The sequence below is a fragment of the Papilio machaon genome, chromosome 23 (assembly GCF_912999745.1).
Source record: "Papilio machaon chromosome 23, ilPapMach1.1, whole genome shotgun sequence".
NCBI classification, from domain to species: domain Eukaryota; kingdom Metazoa; phylum Arthropoda; class Insecta; order Lepidoptera; family Papilionidae; genus Papilio; species Papilio machaon.
The window spans coordinates 4969832-4991404 of NC_060008.1; the positions used below are offsets into that span (position 1 = coordinate 4969832).

At 32.7% G+C, this 21573-nt stretch overlaps 2 protein-coding genes across 2 annotated transcripts in view; both read right to left on the reverse strand.

The window, feature by feature from the left end:
- The window catches only part of LOC106716692, a 32159-nt gene extending 22476 nt beyond the window's left edge, over window positions 1-9683 (reverse strand). Inside the window, exon 1 of the mRNA XM_045683765.1 lies at window positions 9586-9683. The gene's annotated coding sequence lies outside the window, so the exon portion shown is untranslated. The remainder of the gene's footprint in view (window positions 1-9585) is intronic.
- A 2489-nt stretch (window positions 9684-12172) lies between these two features.
- Window positions 12173-21573, reverse strand: part of LOC106716704 (calcium-dependent secretion activator) — a 42858-nt gene continuing 33457 nt past the window's right edge. The window contains exons 23-33 of the mRNA XM_045683766.1: window positions 21263-21375; window positions 17627-17783; window positions 16587-16728; window positions 16164-16338; window positions 15406-15540; window positions 14441-14571; window positions 13831-13939; window positions 13185-13319; window positions 12815-12948; window positions 12420-12528; window positions 12173-12249 (exon numbers count right to left, since the gene is read on the reverse strand). Coding sequence (XP_045539722.1) covers window positions 12178-12249; window positions 12420-12528; window positions 12815-12948; window positions 13185-13319; window positions 13831-13939; window positions 14441-14571; window positions 15406-15540; window positions 16164-16338; window positions 16587-16728; window positions 17627-17783; window positions 21263-21375 — 1412 coding nt within the window. The 3' untranslated portion in view covers window positions 12173-12177. The remainder of the gene's footprint in view (window positions 12250-12419; window positions 12529-12814; window positions 12949-13184; window positions 13320-13830; window positions 13940-14440; window positions 14572-15405; window positions 15541-16163; window positions 16339-16586; window positions 16729-17626; window positions 17784-21262; window positions 21376-21573) is intronic.

A 21573-nucleotide genomic window follows, 5' to 3' on the forward strand; every position in this document is an offset into this window, starting at 1 on the left:
TATATAAAAAAAGTTTTTTTTTTCAACCTTGTATATCATCGCAAATTTTACGTTTTCAAGTGCCCAGATTACGAATATATTCATGAAAGTTCTCAATGTGCTCGTATTTTCATGATTTTTGCATATCTTATATTTTATTTAATTACTAGCTTTTAACCGCGACTTCGTTTGAGTCTGTTGAGAAATAAATTAGTTATAGTATCTGAAAATTAATTAATTAATAGTCACACTTTTAAATCAAAACAATTTGTAAATATGTAAGTGGAACTCAGTATTACGTTGTTTTCGGGTATATTTAAATCGCGTGGGAAGTAAATACATGGAAAATGTCCAAATCTCAGAAACCAAATGATTTCTATTTACTAATTATATTTTGGACTTTATATAAACATTATAAATAAAATCTCTGAAATAATTTCATACAAAAAAGACTGAAAATTACGCCATTAAAATTACTATGCTGTTAGTTCACTGCTAAAACATCCTGTATAAAAAATATTATTATGGCGAATCAGAAATCCTTCTCATTCTATTACAATAGAGGTAACAGAATGTTGTTGTACAAGTTTTTCGCCAGTGAAAACTCATCTTTATGACGTAAATACTTAAGTAAAATAACTATTTCAATATATATCGCGAGTATTGCAAGGTTAATACGCGGTCGTATTTGAATGACTTCACAGGTTTCCGATGAAACCCTAAAGGTTAATCTGTAATATCCAGGTGTTATAATGTTTTAACTGTTAATTATCAACTTACGAGATATAACATTTTTTAATATTTGATATAATAAATTTAAAACAAACTAAAGGAATAAAGAAAAACATTGATTGCCACACAAAGAACATAAAACAAAAAAATAAAAAAACACACATACAAGGGACAAACTTGGTACAATAGTGTGGCAAAAGGGAGCCAGCACAACGAAGCAGGGACAGACTAAACTGCCCCTGCGTTGATTTTCAGCTGGCACCTTTACAAAAAAATAATAATAAAAAGAAAATAAAAAAATAGAAAAAAACTAATCAACTTTACCGACTTGATGCTGTACTCAAGATTCGTATTGTTATTTTAGCAGTTAGAAATTATGTTTTACTTGTTTTGTTTGTTTGATTGACTCCGTCCGTGCGGCTTTACAAAAAAAAATTTATAAGTAGTCTTTGTGATCTTCCAGACTATGTTCTACAACTGTGCCAAATTTCATCAATATCCGTTGAGTCGTTCTGGAGATACCTTCAAACAAACATCCATCCAAACATTCGCATTTATAATATTAGTAAGATTGTTTGTACTAAATAAAAATATGTGAAAAGCCTGAACTCTTATATATGACAATATTCAGATCTACTCTGTTGTATTTAAGTTATAATAATCTATAGTTGAAAATTTAAAAGCTTAATCATCCATCATTGTACTAAAATAACAAGTAGAGTATAAAATAAAATAAGGTCGAAACATAAATCTCGCTAAAAATAAAATAAAACGTATTTCAGTTTGTTTAAGAATGTTAACCGAAACACTTTGAACTAAATTCTCAAAACTACACAAAAATAAACATAGTCACGGGAAAAACATAACGGATGGCAACATCGAATGACATAACTCTGATCTATAATTAGACGATCGGATTGCGGCAGCGCAGGCGCATCGCTGCAGGTGCGCAGTGTTGCCACTTGCGAAAATGTACCCCAAATTTCGGGTATTGAACCCGACTCCCTGGTTATACCTCCGGCGTTCTGCCAAATGTTGCCAGGTGTGAAATCAATTAACGGATTCCATTCCGGCAGTGTTTGAATCATCCTTTGAACTGTTTATTATGATATATTTTAATGTCACGACATTAAACTTTATAACTCGGTTATTGGCAATACATCAGAGGTTATGTAATTATAACTAGCTGTCGCCCGCAACTCCGTCCACGCGGAATTAAAAAAAACGTAATAAGTGGCCTATGTGTTCTTACAGACAGGTTCCGGATATACCTTCAAACAATCATCCATCCATCTAAACATTCGAATTTATAATATTACTAAGATATCGTAGTTAATGAAAACAATCTCGTATTACTGTATACGTGTAAAAATATTGTCGTCTCTATTTTTCTCAAATGGAATGAAAAGGATGGAGGCATATTTGTCACTGCATTCGGAATTAACACAGTAAACGAATTGTAAAAATAATGACAAGAGAATGTATTGCAAATGCGTTTAAAAGTAACTAATCATGGCTACTTTTTGAACATTTATACTTCACGAATATCGTGACACTATAACAAGAATAGGGATGAATCTTTGTACGTTTCCCGTTGGGCCGATCAGACTACCAGTCAATGGTATTTTTTCCTCATTAGACCGATTGAGTCCATACAATTAAATGTGGATTCAATCGGCCTACTAAAAAAAAGACCCAATCCCTCAAGCTGTCGATATCTTTATATCGAATAGTTTCAATTTGTCACACAAGTTTTAAACCAATAGAGAAAGTTATATTTAGATAATCATATTTTTTTTATATCATAAGGTGGCAAACTAGCAAGCGGTCACTTGAATACGCCTAAATAGCGAAGCGAACAGTGCCCATAGACTTTCGAGTTGTCTAACGTTAATCGACAGAAGAGGGGACGCACAGGAAGAGGATATACATATCAAAGTCAAATCTCCTTCCCCTTCCCATCCTTTCCTTATAAAAAAATGGTAAGAAAGGAACGTGGACTAAAATTAGGCCACAAACACTCATCAGACAAAACGCAGAATTGCTTCCACTTCCACCAATTGCACCTAACAAATATTGTTGCTGCGGGATCTACCCACTGTAAGATTAATCTTAAAAATTACACTTACGAGTTACTTTCGCATTTATAATATTAGTAAGGATTGATTGATTTAACTAGGTAGGTAAATATATAGTACAAACTTTCGTGGTTTTTACTAATATACTGTTCGTAAGACTGACATTGATTGTCAACCCGCGATCATGGCGCATGCAACTGTGCCGAAATATCGGGAGCTCATACAGCCTAATCGTGGTAAGAATCCCGTTTCTTACAAACAGTATATAGGTAGGTAGAGATGACATTTTGTTACACAAATACACATAAAGACTGAGTATTGAGTTATCAGGTCATATCGACGCTGGAAAGCGTAAACGCTGTAACCCCGAAAGTATGAACTTTACAGGAGAGCCAAAAAATGATAACTCGTGAGCTGATACGCCTACAAGCATGCGGTATTTAGCAATGTTGTGTAGTTTGTGCTAACCTATAATAAAATCATTATCGTTTGATAATGGTTGAAATTATTAACGTGTGAAAAACATATTTGCGATTTCAAGGGTTACAGCGTTTATGCTTTACAGCGTCGATATGTATACTTATTTAAATACGTGGATTCAATTCTATTAGGTGTTGTAACCTGATCCTTACGTCTTCATTGTCCTATGTTCATATCAATGTTAACTAAAATGACTAATGTTTACATTATATATATATTAAGCATTCAATATGTTTTGTCAGTTGGCACGCGTTAGCCCCGACTCAGTGACTCATATATTATATTCAAAGAATTAAATTCCCTTCCCACTTAGTATAGAATTCTAAAACTGTCATTATCTTTATATAACTTCAAACTTTCGTGGTTTTTACTAATATAATATCGGGAGCTCAAACAGCCTAATCGTGGTAAGAATCCCGTTTCTTACGAACATTATGTCATTATCTTACTTATAATATTATAAATGCGAATTTTTAGATGGATGGATGGATGTTTGTTTGAAGATATCTCCCCAACGGCTCAACAGATCTTGATGAAATTTGGCACAGATGTAGAACATAATCTGGAAGAACACATCGGTTATATATTATGGTTTTTATTGGACGGAGTCGCGGGCGACAGCTAGTAATATTAAAAATGCAAATGTTTAGATGGATGAATGGATAGATGTTTGTTAGAAGGTATCTGTAAAACGGCTTAACATATCTCACTCAAACTTGGTATATAGAGGATGGTCTGAAAGAACACATAGGTTACATGTTAAGTTTTTTTTAATCCCGAGCGGACGGAGTCGCTTGTGATAGATACCCCATTACATTAATACGGTGTGTATCTAATTGCACTGAACACAGAAACAGGCAGGAAAATATATAATATAATAAAATAGTGAAAAACACAACGCCAATTGATTGACATAAATGCCGGGTTTTCCACAGCATATTGCAACACAAAAATAACAATAATTGAGACGTCTATTTCGGGATTTAATGAAAACAGGAAATTACTAATTTAATTGTTAGTCTTGTTTTATTAAACAATAATTCATTCTTATTATTAACCATATATTGTAAACTAGCTTTTACCCGCGACTCCGTCCGCGCGGAATAAAAAAAAAAAAAAAAAAAAACGGGGTAAAAATTATCCTATGTCCTATTCCTGGTTCTAAGCTACCTCCCCACCAATTTTCAGTCAAATCGATTCAGCCGTTCTTGAGTTATAAATGGTGTAACTAACACAACTTTCTTTTATATATTTGTAAATAACAGGCGCAAGTAGAAATAATCATTTGAAATTGTACTTATGTATCAGCTACTAATTTCGTTTTATTTAAATTCGATGGCAAAGTCACGGGTGACAACTAGTTTCTTAAATAAAAAAAACAGATTATAGTCCAAAAAACATATATGATCCGATGAGAGAGGCGCTGCTATCAATACAAAATACATATAAAAAAAACATTACAATGATTTTTCCGAAATATTTTTGGCAAGTAGGCTCTAATGAACTTATGCTCACCGGGTCAGATATCTTTGTCGGTATATATCTTTATAAATCCAACGCGGACAGAGTCGCAAAGACGACTAGTTAATAAAAGAGTCGGATTATTAGTCTGTCTTTGTCGTAAAATATTAATTATCACTGTGTTGTACACAGAGCTCCGTAGACTAACTGTACTAAGTCATCGAGTCTTCAATTCGTTTCGCAAAAAAATATCCGTTATTAGTGTCCAGTAAACCATCGCTCCAGATTAAAATTTGGAACGTTTGAATGTATAAACGCTTTTATTCTAAGCGTAAGATTCCCCTGCAAACAGACATGTTGAGAAACATATTTAAATTCCTCTTATTTACTGAAAAAAAAAACAGATAATAAATTCTTTTAAAGGTATGTCGGCAGTAAAAACTTACCTTAACTAAGTACAATATCAAGGGTTTAAATCTAGGAAATAAGTCGGAATAAACTAGCATTTAACATTGACAATTGTACATATCAGATTCTAATGATTTTCAATTCGTTTTAATTTAATAATTTTTATATTTAAAACATTAACAAGGATTTAAAAATTACACTATATAAAGGAATCGTAAACTAGTCAAATATTATATTAAAAAGTGAAGAAAGCAAAATATTCCTTCATTTTTGTTTAGTTTTAAAAAGAACTCAAAATCTACTAATATAATGAGTTTAAAAATTAATAAAAAAGTAGAACCCAAAAAAGAAATCAAAATCGGAACACCATTAGGTAAAATACGTGAAGAAGAAGAAAGAAGGTTATCAATTCGTTTGTTTTTTTTGAACACACAAAAATTGATAACCTTCTTTTTGAAATAGGTTAAATAAAACAATTCCTAGCGCCGAGTTCCGTCATCGGACGACCCAACAGACCGCCAAGTTCCATCCAAACCATCTCAATGGCTGGCAATCCACAACCGTGCGGTTTTCGCGTAGCTTTCTACCGCGTACCGCCGCGTTGTGGAATGGTCTATCCTCGGTGGTATTTCCAAACCGTTACGACTTAGGGTCCTTCAAGAAGCGAACGTATCACCATCTCAAAGGCCGGCAACGCATCTGCCATTCCTCTGGCATTGCAAATGTCCATGGGCGTCGATGAACACCTTGGTGTTCCCGCTGCTCGTTTGCCCCCTTCTCTTTTAAACTAACCTAACTTAATAGTTAACTGAGTTAAGTTAAATAAGAATAATTAATTACAACGTAATTAAGTGTAACCAGACAAAACCGCAATCAAGAAGGTCATAATATATTATTCAATGCCTAGCACATAACACACATTGTGTCTAAAGCAGGGGTAGCTAACTTCATTACATCAGAGATTTACTGTTTTCTGAGGAAACCTTGAAACAGCATATATTCAGTACACTATTATTTACTAGCTGTAGCCCGTAACTCCGTCCGCGCGGATTAAAAAATAAGCATAAAAGACGGAGTCGCTGGCAACAGCTAGCCAGTTATGAAGGAATTTTTTGATTAGTTTATAAGTTATACCGTAACAATGAAAATTTATAAATAAATCTGACCACAATATTAACGATGAAGTTGTTTTTTTTTTGTGAAAAACGCCGCGTCATTGCAACGGTTGTCGACCGAAAGTTGCGTACTCAATTGGATGCATTGAACATTGAATTAGGTCTGTAAACATTCATTATGACCAGTACTGTTTGCTTTACGAACTTATAAACGTTATTGATTGTGCTACTAAGGGCTACTGTACACGGACTGTTAAACAATATGTTTTTTTCAAATGACTCTGCAAGTAGAATAGAAAAGTATATTTTTAATCAACTGCACGTATAAGCCGCCTCAATAATTTTTTATATCTCCTACCGCATTCTTTTACTCTCTGCTACACTTCAAATCTTGTTCTGCGCATCTCGTGCGATGTTCTGACCCATAAAGATGTTAATTATTATCAAAGTAACACTTCTATATCATAGACGATCAAATCGGTATAAAAAAATAAACATTGATGTAAGAATAATTTGTAAACAACAATTGTATTTACATTGTATAATACTGGATTAGTTAGCGCCATCAAACATAATTTAAAGTAAAGTGAAGTCCAAACTTTATAGAGGTTCGAACGACGACGACGCTGCACAAAACATAATTTAAATCGGCGAGATGTAAGTGCTTTTCTCCACCCGTAATGATGCCTATGAAAACCCGCTTCCGTGACAGCTCATAAATCTCTCCAGCGAGTTGTTATGCTCGGAGTCCAACCTGAGTTAGAGATGACTAGGCCATAGACAACCATGCTGGCTTAGTTAGTTTCGGCTTTCCTTCACCGTAAAACCTACTATGATACTTAATTAGTCTAATACTAGATCGAACTAATATACTGTTGTTGTAAAATAGAATGAAAGAGACAATATGTATTAGTACATGTGTCACAGCAGCGGTGTTCCGTAATAAAGACTTGCGCAGCTAAGCACGAGCCGTCATAAAGTTTGAATCTTGCAATACCATAAAACAATTACGTGAGTAAGAATAACGGTTGAGATGGCGACTGGGTCAGGAAGATGTGAGTCAGCATTTTAACTGTCGTATCGCCATGTTCCGTTTATGTAGTATTAAGGCTTATTAGACTTTGCAAAGCTACGTCCCAGAGGTCATAAGGTGCAGAATTAATAGTAAATAAAGAAATAGTTGACAAAGTGCAGGTAATCTTAGGCAAGTAAACTTAATAAACCAAATGACAACTCTCTCTTCTCAATAAGAATGACTAAGCACTTCTACTTGTACATTTAAAATATATTTTGAAATGTAATGTACAAATGTAAGTTGAAACAATAATCCCAATTAAATACAGTTGAACATGAATAATCGAGAATCCAAGGAACTCAAACATTTTTCTTACCTATAGAGGTTTGTCTCTAACCTGAGATTCTCGGTTATGGAGTCAAGCGACTCCAGACAATTGACTGACAGATTTGACTATATTTGATTATCTCAAGACATTTCGGATAACAAATATGGTATTTAATATCCCTATTATAAAGTACATAAGCTATTTTTTGCCATTGTAAAATATTTACAAGATGGTATGAAATTGATGAAAACAAGATGTACAAGTACATAATCATTAATACTGTAAAGTGAAAAATTTGTGCCCCTTTTTAAGGAAATTACACAACTGAATAATAGTGAAATTTGACACACTTAAAGAAATGCAGAAATTTATTTGTAACCAAAAAAATCTTTGAATATAATTTATGATCAAATTAATATAAAAATAACTAGCTGTCGCCTGCAACTCCATCCGCACGCAGTTAAAAAACTTGGTAGGGGTATGAAAAATAGATGTTGGCCGATTCTCAGACCTACTGAATATGCACACAAAATTTCATGAGAATCGGTCAAGCCATTTCGGAGGAGTTTAACCACAAACACCGCGACACAAGATTTTATATATAAGATGATCTATCTTACTAAAATTATAAATGTGTAAGTTTAGATGGATAGATGTATGGATCTTTGTTTGAAGATATCTCTGGAACGGCTCAACAAATCTTAATGAAATTTGCTATGGATGTAGAACACAGTCTTAAAAAACACATAAGCTATTTATAAAGTATTTTTTTAATTCCGCTCAGACGGAAATGAGAGCAAGAACTAGTCTTTTATAAATGAAATAAATGATTTATAAATTTTCATAACAAGTTACTTATTTAGTTAGCTACTTGCCTTATCATTAAACTTTAAAACTATCCTGAGAATTTTAACAATTAACTCTCCTAATGGGCTACTATATTATCTCACAGGGCTACTTAACCCAGACATGGTGATAAGCTATATTACCCACTTCAAATATATACAGGATGACCTAATAAGTGAACAACTATAGGTGTTCCATTTAGTTTAAATAAAAAAAATATGTAAAATGAAAGTTTAGAAAAACAAGACTAAAGGTGCCTTTTAATCTGAAATTATAATACTTTTTATAAAAAAAGTAAAAAAATATAACACATTCAGTTGAATATGGATACAGATAAACCTATATAAGCAAATGATCGGTCCCGACATACAATTTCAATAAGAGAAAAACTTTTATTAGAGACAAACATTTTCCAGGTTTGACTGTATGTTTTTGAATGGTTTAAATGATTTGTAAATATTTTTAATTTCATTATCTTTTAGTGTTAGACGTAAGATAAAGGTTATTGTTATATAAATTAACTACTTCACATTCTTACTCAAGTTAAAAAAATAACTAATTGAATAAGATATTTAGATAAATGAACAATAAAATCAAACACATTTGTTTCAAAGTTAAATTGTTAAAAAAAAAGTAATAAATTCTAGGTTTATTCTAATATTATCATGAATTAATTGAGTGTTTAAATTCAAAAAGTTTTCTCTTAGGTATTATTAAAACTTTTTCTAGTTACATAATTTACTGAAAGCATTCAGAAAAAGAATATAGGCTAAGGTAAAACAATTTCTATATTCAATTAGCCTAACCCTCACCTACTGACACATTTCTATTGAGTCATTTTTAGCTAGATCCATCTTTGCTATTTTAAGATGCCGAAAACGCGAAAGTTTTTTTTTTCTTTCAAATAAATTCGCGCGCGCAAAAAGAAAGAAAGTACAAAGACCATACTTACAATACGGTCGACGTAACAACTTCGGAATGCATCAGATGATACAAAACTTTTTTATTTTATTTTTTCAAACGTTCACAAGCATTTCCGGATAAGTAACGAGTTAATGTGCGCAAAACTTATAAAAGTAATCGTCTGTGTTAGTAATGTATAACTATGCGTTAAAAAATAAAGATTTCAGTCAAAAAACTTACAGTTTTGCCTTAAATTCACTACATAAAAATACTTTATTCAAATTAAACTACACTCACGTTCACTGTCTACACTACTTTACAGCGAATGTCAAACTTATTCACGCGCGAGTGTTGCCACCTGTGTTAACGAGATTACTACCAATAATTTTTTTTTAAGTTTAAAAATCGAAAAACTATTTTATTTAATTTGTGCTTGAAATATAATTACTATTTAATACATTAGTTATGATAGAAGTAGACATTTTAAAAGATTATTTCGAACCTCGTTTTGGAAAAGTGATGCCATTAATAAATCTAATACTTTACTATTGCCTGATTAATATTGGTAGACTTTGGTATATTTGACAAGGAAAAATGATAAAATGACCCATCTTAAAATCCAATTTAACAATTCACTTCAGTACAGTTCAGAAGAGGTACGATTTTTTTGGCGTGCAACAAACTTATGTTTTCTTGTGTGTGTAATTATGTCAAGAGTCAGGTTCATAACAAAATAAGGTAAATAAAATAACAAATGAACAGTAAACGTTTTATTGTAAATATTCCTTTATTATTTCTCCTTACATTCGCGATGCACTCATAACCAAAGCACTAGATATTTGCGGTGGTTTTTACATTATGGTTCTAATAAAACCAGTTTACAAATTCACCGCCACTTTACAACCATCGCTAATTTTCCGAAATCTCGGCAAAATCTTAAGCAGTATGCACAATGGCACTTCAGTCGGCTATTTGCACTTACATTCTAGTTGACTATCATTTTCCAGCAATTTACTCCTCACCAATGTAAATGAGATGTGCAATAAACTCAATATTATAACAATTTAACATAAAAAATGAACATCTAAGAGATAACATGTGAATAAACTATTAAAGAATGGAAATACACAATAAATAGTTCAAATAAGTTTTACTAATGTTATAACAGTGATAATATTTGAATTAAAATTACAAATAAAAATACAGAAATAACATTGCAAGTTTTTACAGTGGCCATTGAGTTGTGAGAAACTTTTTATCTAATCTAAGCTCATGGTGTGTGAAGAATTAAATTAAAATTGAAAAGTGCGAAAGTAATTTTTTTTAAATATGTCAACACCAACACTAAATTTTTATATTGAAAAAAAAATGTAATAAAGCACGAGAAATGATAGGATGAAATTGATATATGTGGAGAATTTTAACAAGATCGTAATAAGGCGAATTAGCGCTTAGTAGTTACTACTAATTTAAACGTTTATCTAATAACTTTAAACTTTAAATTTCTTCTAGTTGTTCAAAAATTTGTAAGGATTAGCGTAGAAGAATATTTTTTTAATAAATTCAATTATAAGAGTAAGTACTTTATAGTATTATATTTGTATTATTTTGACTAATTCAAGTTTAAGTGTCAATCTAAAGAGTTATAAACTATAAATAGTATTTTATTACAGCAAAACAGTGTCTAATTTTTAATTTTCTATGCATGTTTATAAAATATTTTAATTGCGGTGTAAATTTTGTATTTGCGTATGGTAATACTGTTCTATGTCCGACATTGGCGTGGCGCCAAAATTTAATTTAATTTAATATTTTATAAACATGTTTTTACAAAATTTTACTGGAAAGTTAAATAGCTAGTTGTATTGATATTAAAACTTGATACGATATTAGAAAAATATTGCTTTTTAAAATAGATAAATTTTGCATATTTAATACACTGTCAAAACTATGTGCTATTTTTATTTCATAGGCGGGGCAAGACGCTAAAATGTAAACTAAACAAATCCAGCAATAGTTTAAAGTTAAAATACTGTTGACAATTAGAAAAACATTTCTAAAATTATTAACTTTAAGCCAAGAAAGTGAGCTTCAAAGGTAATTAATAATAGAGACAAAAACATTTCAGTTAAGAATTCTAACCTCAAAATATGCGTTCCTTACATTCCAATTTTCAATTACTTTATCGACATATTTAAATATAACATTTTACACACGACCGACTAACATATAACGTTTTAATTTTGCCAAAGCGATATGTTCTCTTATTGTAGCATAATATTGTATGCAATTTGTATGTATATTTTATTTTATATAACCGTTCATGTTATCAAGTACTATATTATATTCACACCTAACAATCATTATTTGCTCCGATAAACCAATAGTGATCCTAACTGTACATAAAGCTTTATTATAAAATAAAATCTAGACTTCATTTAACACTAGTTTTAACCAAGCTATGCAAATGCCACTTACATTAAATCGAATTTAGTCGAGCGCCATTTTGTCGCGATTAAACAAAATGGCTACTTTGTTGTTAAAATTAATTTTTGTATATTTCCTTTCGCTATTATTATTAAAACGATTAGTTTTATATGAATCGTATTGTCTTGGAGTTTTTTATGATGAATTTGTTGATAATTTAGAATCATGGTAAGAGGCACATTTTTAAATAGTAAGATTATCAACAATACTGTATTAAGCATTCCTAAATGTTTAAATGACGTTGATTAAATTAAAATGATGACGTTAAAATTAAATTATGAGATCTTATCTCATTGAAATCGGGATAATGAGATGATATCATATGTGTTTATAATTTTTCAAGCGCTAAAACCAAGACGAAGCTCCGCCAAGTTTGGTAGAAAGTTCCCCAATGCCGCGACCGAACATGTTGCCAACCTAAAAATATAAACAATCAATTTGGGAAAAATTAAATTTCAAAGTAGTAAGTAGTAGTCAATTAAAACACTATACAGGATGTTTTATGTTCTAACTGATGTACTCAGAGTCATTAAGGAAGTCTGGTAAAGTGACTATTTTAACTCAGAGCTGTAGTTATAGAAAAATACCTTTCCAACGACAGCTCCGACGTTACCCAACTTAGCGTCTTCTGTTAGAGATTCCAGTTTAGACTTTCCGCTTCTGGAGCCCTCTTCGGAGCCACCATCCTCACCACTGCTGCAACAGATGATGACTTTAATATTATGAAAACGTAGTGGAGTGAGATGGAGTCTTTATCTCTCACTGTCAAGTGAGAGAGTGCAAGAGATTTAAGTCATTAAATCTATTGATGCTGAGCTATTATAATGAGTTTAGGATTTTAGGTACAATTAGAGTTATGCCTGGTTTACACTATAATATTTGTACGCTAGCACTGATTTTGAATGCTACTGTCCTGCTGTACTGGTAATGTATACCAGGTATGACCTGGTAATGATGAATGAGAAGGAAAGTGAGCACAGACCCAGCATCCTGCTGCGCCAGAAGCAGACTGCAGGTGGTCTCCTCGGCGTGCATTCTCGCGGCCACGCTCTGGTATACTTTGGAATTCAACTTGTCGTCTATTACGCCTTGCAGCTCGAAGTCGCTGTACATTTTCTGCAAGAAAACTTCTTATAGTAATCCCGTATTTGGTTAATTATACAATTGTTATCCAATTTTATTGTGTTTAAGACTTTAGTGTTGAAAACCTTAGCTTGAATAACCACTAAAATGACTCTAAATGTCTTTCATAGTCTTTTTTAGAGTCTAGAGACTTTCTTTTCGATTATAAAATACTTAACGATCCTTAAAAATGGATCCTTATATCCTATGGACCTTTAGAATCTCTTTACCTTAAGAATGATGGAGAGGCAGGCGACCTGCTGCGGATGGAGAGCTGGTCGCTCACCCAGCCAAGTGCTCACCATGTTCACCTGGATACCGTACCAGTGCTCGAACAGCTGCAGGATCCACAGCTCATCTGTCACCTGGTACACACGGAAGATTCCAATTCATTCATCATCATCAGCTCACTATTCGTCCCCACTGAGGGGTTCGGAGCCTATCCTAAGTTAGTGCGGGTTGACTTCACACATATCTTTCAATTTCCTCTCAGATATGTGCAGCATCACGATGTTATCCTTCACCGTAAGAATGTCGGATAAATGTACATATGTAAATAAAAAAAACACATTAGTACATGGCAGCATGGATTCAAACCCAGGACCTGCAAATTGCAAGTCAAGTGTTTAACCCCTGAGCCACCGACGCTCCAGATTCCAGTTTATTGGACTCGGTCTGGTGACTAATGGCATTTATGGTGTTTAAACGATTTTACGGAATGAGGTGTTCTACAATTCGTTGTCTTCCTTGGAGTAGTAAGTAATACAGTCAGTTAATTTTATTGTCAACAACCATAACTATTTTTGACTACTATTATAAACCATAGTCACAATTTCGAAGGTATGTTCAGCGACCCTTAATACAAAGTTACCTTACCTTCGACCTGATTTGATCCATAGAATTCCTCATGAAGTTGACGTACCCCTGACCGATATCTTTGCCAGATCCAGACACATTCGCTATCGTCAGGATAGATCCGATCAAACTGAAATCAATATTAATTTGTTAATATCTTAATAAATGTTGAGAAAAGAAATAAAATAATAACATGTTTTAACTGTACAAAGTCTTGAAAAGTAAAATTTGAAATCCTAAGAAATCATTTATGGGTTTATCACAAGACAGAGATGCATCTTTGACACTGGCTAGGATAGTATTGACTAACTCAGCTCATGCGCATACAAGACAGTGTGGCCAACATTACCACATTAATAATAAAAGTTGCCATAATATCATACAGTCCCTAAATATAGTGAGCTAAGTAAGAAGATTATAAATCTGATAATAAAATATTGGCAAGAATTTACAGCAGGTATTCCCAAAGGGAACTTAAAGCATTGCTAATTCTCACTCTCTTCTTCTATTGACTTAAGTAACAATGAATAATAATTGATCTTAAAAGTAGGTAATTTAGCCATGGGGGAGTCTGTGGGAACAGGGGGTCACTTGTCCTAAATATTTTGGGGATCCCTAATTTCCAGCTTACCTTCCCTCATCGAATCTAGCTATTTTAGCTAACGTTGCCTCGAGCACCGCTGACAGGCGAGTTGTCATCCCCGTTGACATGGCCAAAAGACAGGCTTCAATCTGGGCATCCATTTTTGCGTGATACTGGTACTAGAAGGAATCGTTATTATGTACTAAACATGAACGTTATGTTGGTAATTAGTGAATTATTAACCGCCGCTCTATAAAACCATTTGATAGGTTTAAAAAAAGTAAAAAAGAAAGAAGGTAGTTTAATGCTGGCTAACTTTAGTTAATTTTTTAAAACCCTAATATTTTAGATTAATTTTCATTTCACCTTTTAAAGTTAGACTTTTTTTAATTGAAGAGGAGTAAGTTTAAGACAGATTTTAGTATGTAAGGGCTAAATGTTCGTTGGTTTCTATAAAAATTGATAGTTAACTAAAATGAATTATAACCCTTATACTTACAGCGAGTGAAGGATCCATTGCCTTGTAAAATAAATATAAAAGAACGAAAGACATGCAGAAAATTAAAATAAACATAAAATTAAAAAAAATAATAACAAAACAATGGAAACGAATCAAACGAAATCTAAAATTCAAATCTAATTACCAAAAGAATAAAACTGAAACAAATTAACAAAATAATATATATAGAAGGCTGATCAATATTCTTCTCGTTAAAATACTGGATCAGAAAAGTTATTAATTATTTCTTCCACAACAAAATGTTCTGGTATTTTTTGAGATATGTATGAATCGATATTAATCCTAAGACTCTGTCCACGCGGAGTACAAAAAAAAGTAACCTACATATTCTTCTAGACTATGTTCTACATCTGTGCCAAATTTCATCAAAATCTGTTGAACAGTTTTGGAGATACCTTCTAACCATCCATCCATCCAAACTTTCACATTTATAATATTAGTAAGAAGTAATAGAGTCATTGTATTCCAATATATCATATATTTGATTACTCACAATATCGACCCCCTCAACGGCGCACAGTTTGAGCGCTTGGTTCTTTGCATCCAGCGCCACATTCACCATCGCACAAGTCTCCGCCGGCAGGATGTAGTCAGTCGACATGAACGTCACGCTCTTCTTCAGCCACGACTGGAAATGTACCAATTTGTATTGTTCCATCATCTTCTGTCTATGGTCAAGAATCACAAACACAGTCTGTTCCAAGCAGTTGCCAGCAGCAAGTAAATTATCCTAAATTAAACCTGGGTGAAAGCTTATAATCACCATATTCTGAATTTTAAATGCAGCTGTCGCAGCGTACTTTACTATGCAAAATCTTGTACTCATTAACAACTAGCTGTCTCCCGCGACTCTGTCCGCGCGTAATAGAAAAACATAATAAGGAGCGTTCTTGTGTTCGTGTGTTCTTCCAGACTATGATCTACAATCTATCATCATCATCAGCTCACTATACGTCCTCAAAGAGGAGCTCGGATTCTACCATAAGTTAGAGGTGACTAAGCCATAGTCAACTTCACACATATCTTTGAATTTCTTCTTATATATGTGTAGGTTACAATCTATATCTATACCAAATTTCATCAAGATCCGTTGAGCCGTTCTGGAGATACCTTCAAACAATCATCCATCCATCCATCCAAACATTTGCATTTATAATATTAGTAAGATAAAAGACTGCTTGTGTGACCAATTAACGATTTTAATAATTAATCTAACTTGTAATTCAGAAATAATCAGAGATATTTAAATACTTGGAAGGATGCTTCGGTCTTCTGTATGCAAGTCTCCATCATGTCTGATGCCATGAGCTTGAGCCGCTGCTCCAGGTGTGAGCGGAAGTCGGGCTCCGGCCAATGCAGATCGCGGATGAAGGATTGCAGCGCGTCCAACTTCCAGAACAACTCCTCGCTCGTTGAACAACCATTACTGGAACCAAAGGCCATAGAGAAAATCTTTCAGAAAGTAGGAAAAGCCACCCCCCCCCAGGGAAGATACGATGGTAGCGCTTCACCGTGATCTCACGTGATTTTAAGGTGAAAGCTGGTATACGCTAGTTTATTAAGTCGCTATTGACTCTATTTTAGAAGGCCTTTTGAATATGAAAAGACTGATAAAAATCTCTTGTCTACTGTTGAAAAGACTTGACAGATAATATGAATGTTCTTTCTTCATACCCTTTAATTTCCCATCGCTCCTTCTCGAATCCCTTGTGTAGAGATTGTGCAATTGACGATTCCATCAGATCTACGTATCGCACAACCAATGGGGCAAAAGTGTCGCGTAGGTGCTCGTGGAATCTACCTCCTTTAAGATTATCTGTAAGAGTATTTTATACAACATAACTAGAAGCTGGTTTTATGGTAAGATAAACTAAAAAACTGTTCATCTAATAGTAACATAAATTACTAATATCTGAAACATTCATACACTCTTAAACACTCTTTTTTTCTTTCCCACCTTATGTATGCTCTTTCTTTTATAAATTTGACAACGCAGCTCCTAGATGTTTGTAAGGTACAAGTATATAGACTATGGGTATGTTCCGATATGCACCGCGAGCACTGCACAGTGCTATCACTGTAGACATATTCGTTCCGTTATGGACTGCCAGTATACTGCCGCAGTACCCTAGGGAAATATATGACGTCATAAATCGCCGCCATATTCTACTGTGAGCACTGGCGTTTTCGAGGTAAGGTACTCGCAGTACTTTGATCACGCGATCAGTCAAAACCACCCGAGTGCCTGACATCTTATAAACAAAGCTACAGTTTAATCAGAAAATGTTAAAGTTCTGTAATTCGTTTGGATTAATAAATAAAACAATGGAAGAATTGCAAAAATTAACCTTATTAGACTGTGCTGATAATGAAAAACATATTCTTTTTTATGAAAAAGTACTTATTTTTATTACATTATAAAATCAATTTATAATTAATATTAATTAAAATATTTTTAATTTGACAGTAGTCCAAAACATTTTTTTTTAATGTACTAGAAAACTTGAATACACTCATTTGAATGTCGCGTCAAAAAATGCGGCTGACAGTATACGAGATTGTGTTCCGTTTTAAATCGTAACCAGTATAACTGGCTATAAAGGAACGGCTTCACAGTATACTGAATTGACGTCACACTGTACAGTGGTCGCAGTGCATATCGGAACACACCCTATATAAATACATAGCTGCATACTTTTTAATTTTGTACTCACCATCATTTCTCAAATAATCATTCAATATTTGGAAAAGAGGGAAGGAGTCCCAGGTATCAGGAGGTTGTTCCGACAGCACGCGGTCCATATCGACTCCGAAAAGCGCCCAGAAGATCTCCGCGTGTTCCACCAGCAGCTCAGAGAACCATGCGAATGCCTGGTAGAAGACAGCAGTAAAGAAGAATTAATTTGTGAAAGACAATGAACTAGTACTGTGAGACTAATTGAAAAGGTTCTTTGGTATTTTTACAAGGTTTTGGGAGAGATTACCAAAGTTTTTTAAGTAAACTCCTTTCATATTTTTTTTTGATTTCGATGAACCTCCCTACATTTTTCAGATTATACATCCATAACTTTCTACCTGAACCACTTTGGGAATAACTGGTTTAATTAAATTTTGGACTTTAATAGATGGCGCTGTCAATGTTTATTTTACTTACAATGTATATTTCATTATGTTACATTACCTGTTTCGAAGAACTAAATGTTTATGAGCTTGGCTTAAAATATCCATTAGGAAATTTTCTCATAAACATTTCCATGGAACGTATAAATGCATGCTTTCCACATAAAACATCAAAAACATAGACTATCTTTTCTAAATAGCTTGTATAATTCTCTATGCGAACTAAAAATGGAGACTAACTACAATTACTCGTGATATGAAATGAAAATTGTGGGAAATGGATGGAAGGAGAACTAATATTCATAAAGAAAACGAATGCGCAAAATGAGCTAAATAATAAATATAACTAGGGTTGCCAGGTCGCCAAACCTACTAGCTGGACAGACCAGCCAGTTTAGCCGGAAATTTGGGTAGAAAGGTCGGACACCTTATATTATTTAGGATTTTATCTCAGTATTAATAGGTACAATCTCGTTTGGGAAATGTAAAAAGCCTAACAAAATCCGGAAAACCGTTTATCTTGGCCGGACACGCAATCAAAAAGCCTATGTCTATATATGTCCGGTTTTATCCGGACGCCTGGCAACGCTAAATATAACTATAGTTTTCACAGTAAAATTACATCATTTTGACGGCTGACGGTGGTAACACAATCATAACAAATCGATTAAAAATCGACATATTACCGAATAATTTTTTATATATTGAATTGTTTTTGACAGCTGTCAAAATGACATTTTGTGATATATCTAGTGTACCGATTCAAAGCATATTTGTATGTTTTATAATAGCAGCTTAAATAAGCGTTTAAGTAAGTAAATATTTGTGTTTTGTGAAATGTATAGTTTAGTTTAAATGAAATATGTGTGAGTGTTGTAGCTATATGTTTTAAGGGTATTTAGAAATATTGCAACACTTTTCATTGCAGACGAAAAAGACCAATGTTCCCTGCCAATTCTGCCAACTTATTAAAATTAATCGATCAATAAATTTTGAGCCCTGAATGAAAAGTTTATTGTTTTACCCGACACTCGCCATTAATAATCACGATCAAAATTTTAACTATGCATTGGTTTAAAAAATTTCACCCAAAAATTGAACCACGACCAGTCATTTTTATAATTAATATTATTTTTAAGACATCACAAAACAATCACACTCGCTTATGCCAATTTAAGTCTTATTTCGCTCTTTTCATAATTTAATTGTTTACTACCTTCTTAAGCATAAAACTTAAAAAAAATATATTAGCATTTAATTGGGTTTTTAAATCCAAAAATATTCATAATAACGTAGATATAAATAAGATAAAAGTCCTAAAGTCTTAGTTTGAAAACTAATAGGACGAAAAAGTACCATATTTTTTATTATAAACTACCAACGATCTCATTATTTATATACAGGGGTCTAGAAATAGCATGTATAAAATTGCAAACTTTTAATAACTGTTTTAGCTTTACTAGGTAAGAGCAAGATCCTGGACAAGATTTCTACGGCACTCTATTTTTACAATGATTTATAGATTTATATGAGCCTGTGCAATTTGCAGATTTGTAACGTCCCTTTATGTACAGCGCCCTGGGCGGTCTCCCAACCGCGCCCTACTCTAACGCCGGCCCTGTTTGTTTTACGAGTATATACACGCTCTTTCCGTACACCCTGTATAATCGAGTGTCGAGTAAGTGTAAAGGGAGTGTGAATGTATACAGTAATGTTATAAAACATAAATCGACATCGTGATCTAATATCTAAATGATATCTGGTCATGCATAGCTTTCAATTTTGAATTCTAACCCGAGATTACTGCAGTGACAATTGTACATATTGGTATCCCGTTTATTTTGATTGGAACAAGTATCACTGCAATCTTAACCCATATTATCTAAGCGTTGTCAAAGCGAGTGTCGTATTGTCTACGCCCCAACATACAAAGGGTGATCCAAAAAACTGAGTGATAATGGAGACCGAGTGAATAAAAAATTTGACAAGTGATCTGTAAATCAGCCGAGCAATGAACGAAAACTTTGAGTAGTTACATTTTGTTGACCGCTAGAGTCCGGTTTTGTGTTATAAACCTGTGGAGAAATAAAATATAAGATAGGACGTAAAATCATAAATTAATTGGCGTATTTTCGAAATCGAAAAGTGAATATGTTTCAATTATTTTTTTTTAGGAAAATGAACTTTGTAAAATACGAGTTAATTATAGAGGAACCTGGATACGCGAGAGTTTAAGGGAACGCGATGTTTTTCTCGCTTATAAAGGTTTTTATTTTATCCAGTTCTCGCTTATTCAGGTTCGACTGTATTTCAAATAAAAATGTTGAGGATTTTTTTTAAATAGATTCACTTGACGATTAAGCGACACAAAGTTTTAACTAAAATTTTAATTAAAAAATCACTTTCTAAAAAATCTATTGATTAAGAGCCTTATTTTTAAAAACTAATTGGGATAATTTTTTAAAATAATTTGGGCTCTATTCAATGATTTTGATAGACGAGTAGGAAATTAGATTTTTTTGCATTTAATAACCAAAATATAGCCAATTTTTTAACAAGTTAATGAGCTATAAATATGGTTGTTATATATTTTTTGATGCAGTTATTTTTATTATAAATAAATTTCTAATAATTAATTAGAAATTGCATGGTAAATATTTTTGGATTTTTTTATTCTGTAATTATAAAATCTTTAAAAAAAATTGCAATAATTCAAATTTTATAAAATGTTATAATTGATTTTTGTAATAAGCCATTTTTTTGGCATATTTTTGTTAATCGGATGAAACTGGCATAATGTCTTGTTATATATTTTTTGCAAAAAAAAAAAAATTTTTTTCCAAAAAAATAATATTTACAGCTCATTTTTTTAACAAAAATAAAACTGCCTGATCATTCCTCACACTAATAGCGAGATAGGAGAGTAGGGTGCTATTCCAATGAACACAGACAAATTGCGTGGCAAAACATTTTACAATTTTCTACTATAACCAAAAACACGGCACATATTCCAAAAAAAAAAAAATCTATAAAATGATTTTTTTACACTTTATCACATTGTAAAAAGTTTTGCTTTTTTTTAAAAAATCACAACATACATGTACAAAGATAATTTGATATTTCGAATTGTAAGTAAACTTATTCTTCCTATCCAATTTTATAATTACATTTCTTTGTCTATGACTTACAGATCGAAAATCAATTATTATCTATGGTTCGTGTAACAATACCTCGGCATAATGTTCCTCGTTTTGCTGCAGAAGGTCAACACATAATTCTGCTAGATGGATCAAATCTTCTAATTTCTTTGCTGGTGTCACCATTGTTTCTCCTCTTAGGTCCTCTATACATAGACAAAAAAAAGATAACGGTTCAACTTGTTCTTTTTTGGTTGTATTTATTTTTAAACTTACAAAGGAAAACTTATGTCTAATGTTTGAAATTTCACTCTGATGGTTTTCGTTATTCTAAGTCATTCTAGACGTAATTTTTTCTTTACTTAACCTAAAAAAAATAAGGCCTGAAATGATATTATTTTAAG